The sequence below is a fragment of the Euphorbia lathyris genome, chromosome 7, assembly GCF_963576675.1.
Source record: "Euphorbia lathyris chromosome 7, ddEupLath1.1, whole genome shotgun sequence".
NCBI lineage: Eukaryota > Viridiplantae > Streptophyta > Magnoliopsida > Malpighiales > Euphorbiaceae > Euphorbia > Euphorbia lathyris.
In genome coordinates, this window is record NC_088916.1 from 57,556,631 (window position 1) to 57,562,475 (window position 5,845).

At 30.7% G+C, this 5,845-nt stretch overlaps 2 protein-coding genes across 3 annotated transcripts; one reads left to right on the forward strand and one right to left on the reverse strand.

Moving 5' to 3' along the window:
* The first annotated feature begins 233 nt into the window (after positions 1-233).
* Positions 234-884, forward strand: LOC136201231 (defensin-like protein 19). Its single transcript, XM_065991852.1, has 2 exons — positions 234-359; positions 515-884. The coding sequence occupies exons 1-2, from the start codon at positions 299-301 to the stop codon at positions 685-687; spliced, it is 234 nt and encodes a 77-aa protein (XP_065847924.1). The 5' UTR covers positions 234-298; the 3' UTR covers positions 688-884.
* A 441-nt stretch (positions 885-1,325) lies between these two features.
* Positions 1,326-2,926, reverse strand: LOC136201230 (large ribosomal subunit protein bL31c). 2 transcript variants are annotated; one of them, XM_065991850.1, is made up of 3 exons: positions 2,769-2,926; positions 2,331-2,687; positions 1,326-1,580 (listed from the first exon to the last, which is right to left on the reverse strand). In XM_065991850.1, the coding sequence occupies exons 1-2, from the start codon at positions 2,838-2,840 to the stop codon at positions 2,355-2,357; spliced, it is 405 nt and encodes a 134-aa protein (XP_065847922.1). In that variant the 5' UTR covers positions 2,841-2,926; the 3' UTR covers positions 1,326-1,580; positions 2,331-2,354. The 2 variants fall into 2 exon arrangements, with proteins under 2 accessions (XP_065847922.1, XP_065847921.1); XM_065991849.1 differs by lacking the exon at positions 1,326-1,580 and having other exon boundaries at positions 2,186-2,687.
* Positions 2,927-5,845: the final 2,919 nt, after the last annotated feature.

Sequence of the window (5,845 nt, forward strand, 5' to 3'; positions counted from 1 at the left end):
CAACTTGATTAACTTCAGTCTCTTCAAAGGCGTCCAGTCTGAATTCTATTTATGTGCAGCCGATTTTGCTGATCATTTCATTGTATCCCATACTTTCTTCGCTTCAAAATTTTCAACTCCATAACCTGCACTACTGTCAAGTGTACATACTTTCACACTGCCACGTATGACTAGAACCATGTGATCGTGATCAAAACATTTGAATTCTGGATTCCAATAGATGATTTCAATTATTTATGGATCATGCTATAAATATAACTCCTTCAATCAAACAAACAACAAAAACAGAGAAACAAAAATGGCTAAGCTACATTCTTATACCCTGCTCTTTCTCTTCCTCTTCCTCCTTTTTTCCACTGGTATGAGATTCCCCATCAATTTCGTAACGCAATCTTCAATTATCATTCGCTCGAATCATTATAGACTTCAGAAGCTGTGTGTGTGTGGCTATGAACTGTTTGTGCATACTGGAAATTCATGAATGTATTCTAATATCATGTTTGTTTGAATGCAGAGATGGCAGTGACAAATGCAAAAGTATGCCAGAAGCGAAGCAAAACGTGGACAGGGTTCTGCGGAAGCTCGAACAACTGTAATCGGCAATGCAGGAATTGGGAAGGTGCCTCTCATGGAGCTTGTCATGCACAGTTCCCAGGAGTTGCTTGCTTTTGTTACTTCAATTGTTAACAGCAATTGAGCACTACAGCAAGCTTCAATTGCGTTTTATCGTTTTATCATTCGTCTTTTATCATTCGTCTCCGAATGAACGATACTACTACAAACACCGTGTGCTTACTATCTATCTAGTAAATAAGGCATCAACAGTACTGTATGCCTGTTGTATGTCCTCAATCCAAATAAAATACTGTTGAAATTTAAAAGTATGCCTTCCTTTGCCTATATCTATATATATGGTGTATGCGCATGTCTATATTTTTGCATATACAATGATTCAGAAGCCTATCTTAAGGAAAGAAGATTAACATAGTTATTAAAGGCACACGACTAGACGCAAGGTGCAGGCATGCGCTTGAGCGACACAAGACGCACTAAAGAAAAATAATACTATATAAAACCATAAATAACAAAAATTAACATTTCTAAAATGTAACAAATGGTTAAATACTAAATCATATCCAATTATCCATAATCTTAATCATAAATTTAGCATGAAATAAATTTGAAATCAACTACTAACTTTTCCATATCATAATTCAGTATAATAAATTCTAAATCTAAAAAGTAAAGTTTAACCAAATCCTAATTTAATTAATTAATAGTCTGATAATTAATTGTCATCAAGACTGAAGTCTCCATAGTCCATATTCATTACTCATCAAACTTGCAACGTTTTTGTCATTCAAAACTTAGTTCCTCTTCTGTTTATTTCTTTTTATCCTAATTTAATTTCAGCCACAGATGATATACATAGAGAAGGGTTGAGACTGAAACAACCACTTTAACTTGGAACCTTAAAAAACATTGTCTTCCTTATAAAACTGCAACTCTGCATCCCTCTAGCAAGGCGCGCTCAGGCGAACACCTCTGCCTTTTGGCTTCTCAAGCAACATGCCTGAAGCCTGGATAATATAGATAGAACTTTTCAAAATTCTCTAGTAACCTCCAAAATATCAAATCTTCCTCTAATTTAAAAGTGTTGGCGGTTAAACAACAATAAATTGGTACTGAACCCCCAACTCAATCAAATGGAGCTTAAACATCAAATAGAAGGAGAGAACACAAGGTATCTGTTCAACATTTTGATAGGAATTCCAACAATATCATCTATGTCACCAAAATAATTTTGCAACCATGTTTTGGTACCTCATTCCCTTGAGATTGTCCATTATAGCATAGTCATAGTATGCATATACATGGCTAAAAAGCACTACTGTTTGGCAGCCTAAAAGTTCATAATTTTTCAAACACCACTTCATCAAATATAGAACTACAATTCAATTCACTCTTAAGCTATGTTGCACGGAAACTCTTCTTCGTTAGCTTTTCCGCGTTTCGTATCGGTTTCCGCTTCTTTTCCATTACCGTTTCCTAGCTAATTTTTCTTAGAAACAACGTTTACCTATCCGTATCTGTGCAACATAGCTCTTAAGCTACAACTTTCAGTGAGCAAGTATCAAGCTAACAAGATTGAACTGGCAACAGATTCACATAAACCACAAAGATATGAAAAATCAAGCACATGTTAGCCAAACTACCAAAGACCTGATATGCAATTCATCGAACAACTGGTAATCAATTTATACATATCAAATTTTCATCACGGAAACAAAAAAATTATACATAGAAATAAACAGAAACACTTTTCTCACCTTCAATCAATTGATATCCACTTTCTACTTCTTCTTTCCTTTAGCGGCTTTGCGTCTGCTAGGCAGTATAATTTCACCTTTCAGCACAGGAATTTCCATAATCTGCGTAAGTTCACCGAATTTCTTGCGGAATTTCTCAACCTGATCATCGGACACAACGAGACCAGTGCGGTTTCCGAGGTAAAACGGGTGGTTACCGGACCAAACATCCACTACATACTCTTTCTGGGTGCCGCCAGTGGTCATGACCAATTCACTATTGCAGTATACCTTGGCATCATTGTAGAATTTCGGGTGTATGTCTTTCTTCCTGCACGTTATTTGTAGGCTGGAATTTCCGGCGGCGCTGAATTTCACCTACAGTGACATTCACAACCCAAATTTGAAATTTGAAATTAGCTAAGTGAACAAAAATTGAGGTGAGTTGAATGATTATACCTTTCTGATTGTTAGGAGTGGGGGAGAAGATGAATTGATTTGCAGGAAAGTGTTGGTTAGAGAAAGCGCCATTGTTTTCACTTTCTGAGCGATGAAATTGTGAAGGAGAAGAAGTAGCAGAAGAAGATGAGGTTTTGATATGGGCTTTTGATTCAAAGCTTAAAGATGGGCTTGGGATCCATCATCAAGGACAGTGATGGGTTGCATTGTTGGTTAAGTTCTAATATGCGCATGGTAGCATCTTTAACCAAAAATTGTTGTTGTTTTTTTTTTTTTTTTTTTTGGTAACGGGTAGACAGAAAAATAGGACAGGGCGTAGATATAATGGAACCTAAAAGTTGAGGTAGTCACGTTAATCCTGAACGATAAAATGAATTTAGTTGTTTGTTGTTAAAATTAATGTTATTATAAGTTTAAAGTGGACATTCAAAACATTCTAAGATATAAATTTAATAAACTTAGATTTAATTTGGTGAATCAAGGTTTATGTGAACACTATTAGGTCTGTGTGTTTACTACGGTGACGAAAGGTAATCTATACTATATATAATTACGGAAGTAGAGAGAAATGAGAAGAAGTGTTTTAGAGGTCTTTTTGATGAGTTGTCAACGTAGTAAAAAATCAGATTAAAAATATTTAATTAATTAAAAATAAATATTTAATTAATTAAAAATAACAAATTTATATTTATAATATATTAAATAATTACTAGCCTATTAATTAAAATAATAACAGAAAGCAAGAGTTACGGGAAGATGAAAAAACACAAAGCAAAGGAAATCCAAAAGTCACAAATAAACTTCTATATAAAGCATGATAGATAGTATTCCACCGTTATATTCATTGGTCACGATAGATAGTATTATATTTCTGAAGGTAAATATTCGATTTTTTTCATATGTTGTAGTTATTTTGTTCTCAATTATGTTGTTGTTTTATTTTTATTAAACAATAGTTTTTATAGTTTCATCTTTCAGATTCATTTCTGTTGTTACCCAAGTTCTATACCTCTCGCTATCTTATCCATGTTTTCTTTTTTATTTGTTTTTTTTTCCAAATGATAGCTTCAATTGAAGAAATCCGACAGAAATAGAAGATGCATGAACAACTAAAACCGGAAAACACAAAAGTGTCAAAAATTACAAGAAATTCTTATGTTTCTCAAGGTAATTATTCAATTTTTTTTCATATGTTGTAGTTATTTTTGTTCTCAATTGTGTTGTTGTTTTCTTTTTATTAAACAATAGTTGTTATAGTTTCATTTTTCAGAAATGAAATTCCATTTCTGTCGTTACCCAGGTTCCATACTTCTCTACCTTATCCATGTTTTCTTTTTTATTTGTCTTTTTTTTCAAAATGACTAAAATAAAGATTTTGTAAATTTGTATTCTTTTTTAGTATATGTTGCTAGGTGTTATCGTTTCGATTGCTAACTCTTAACTAAAATTTAGATTTTCGGCTTTATATGAACTCAATTTTTGGCTTTCTCAATTGTGCTGTTGTTTTATTTTTATTAAACAATTGTTGTTATAGTTTCATCTTTCAGAGATGAAATTCCATTGTCGTTATCCAGATTCCATACCTCTCGCTATCTTATTCATGTTTTCTTTTTTATTTATTTATTTTTCAAAATGACTAAAATAAAGATTTTGTATATTTGCATTCTTTTTTAGTATATGTTCCTAGGTGTTATCGTTTTGATTGTTAACTTAACTAAAATTTAGATTTTCGGCTTTTTATGAACTCAATTTTTAGTTTTAATTGAAGTTAGATTAATTTTTCTAATTCGGAACATGTTGAAATCCACTCATTTTTTTAGTTTGAGTTTAGCTAATTGATATGGATTGTATTTTTTATTTTTATGCATTTTGGTACAAATAGATATAAAGTTTCACACGATAGTTGTTCATTGAAGTTTGAGACATATTAGATAAAATATTAAAGAGATATTGGAATATTATACTTACAATGAAGTTTATTTCAATATAAATTATGTTATATTATTATTATCAAGAAGTTATTTTTTCTCAATTTTCTAGACAATGAGATTGTAAGCGTCTAATACGCTTGATAAGATGTTTATTCTTGAAGAATGTGGATTATGCTAGATACGAATTCAAAATCAAGGTAAATAAAAATAAATTTTGATGCTCAAAATCCTAAAAATGTACATTAGTTATGGATATTGAGATAATTGATTTTGCCACATTGGCTTATATAATTTTTAACTATTATATTATGGTTCGTACAAAATTGTTAGTATTTCAAGAGTTTTTAACAGATGAAAATGAAATATGATCATAGGACAAATTATTGAAAAATATTAATTAAGAAAATATTATTATTTGAATCTCTTCAAATTCTCAAATGTTGAGCATAATGATTCTAATTAATTTCACATATTAATTATAAAACGTTTTTTTTATACTGAGTGGTTACAATTGCGATTTAATTATATTTAACTAAAATTAATTTATGGACTTAATACTTCATTAAGAAAAAATAAAATGTTTAATTAATGGGCAAAAAATATTTTCACTCTCCTCTTTATATGCTTATGTACATTCTCTTATTTTCAAAAAAAAAAACCCGAGAGGAAGATGGTTCTCTCCTAATTATCTTTTTCGTCCCTTCATTTTTTTTCAATTCTTTTGTTTGTTTTTCTTACTTACAAAATTCAAGAATATATAATTATTAGAAAGTATTAATGAAGTCAAATAATTGATATCTGCGAGTATGGCTAATATTCTATATAGTGAAAGAATGAAGAACAAATTGATCGAATGTCTTGATGAGATATTACGAGTTGAAAATAGGAGAAATCATCATCTTAAACTGATTCAATTAGATATATTGGGTTATTGTAGCAGAATGAATAATTGAATTCGAATACTTGGTGATCATGAAATTCCATCAACCAAAATAATTATCATCAAGATGAATTTGTGACTAATTCTTACGAATTTTATTTTTTTATATGCAACATTAGAAAAGTATTGATTGTAATAGTTTATAGAATAATATATTGATGTTGCTTCCATTTTAACATAGATTGTAATTCTTTTGTATCGTAGAT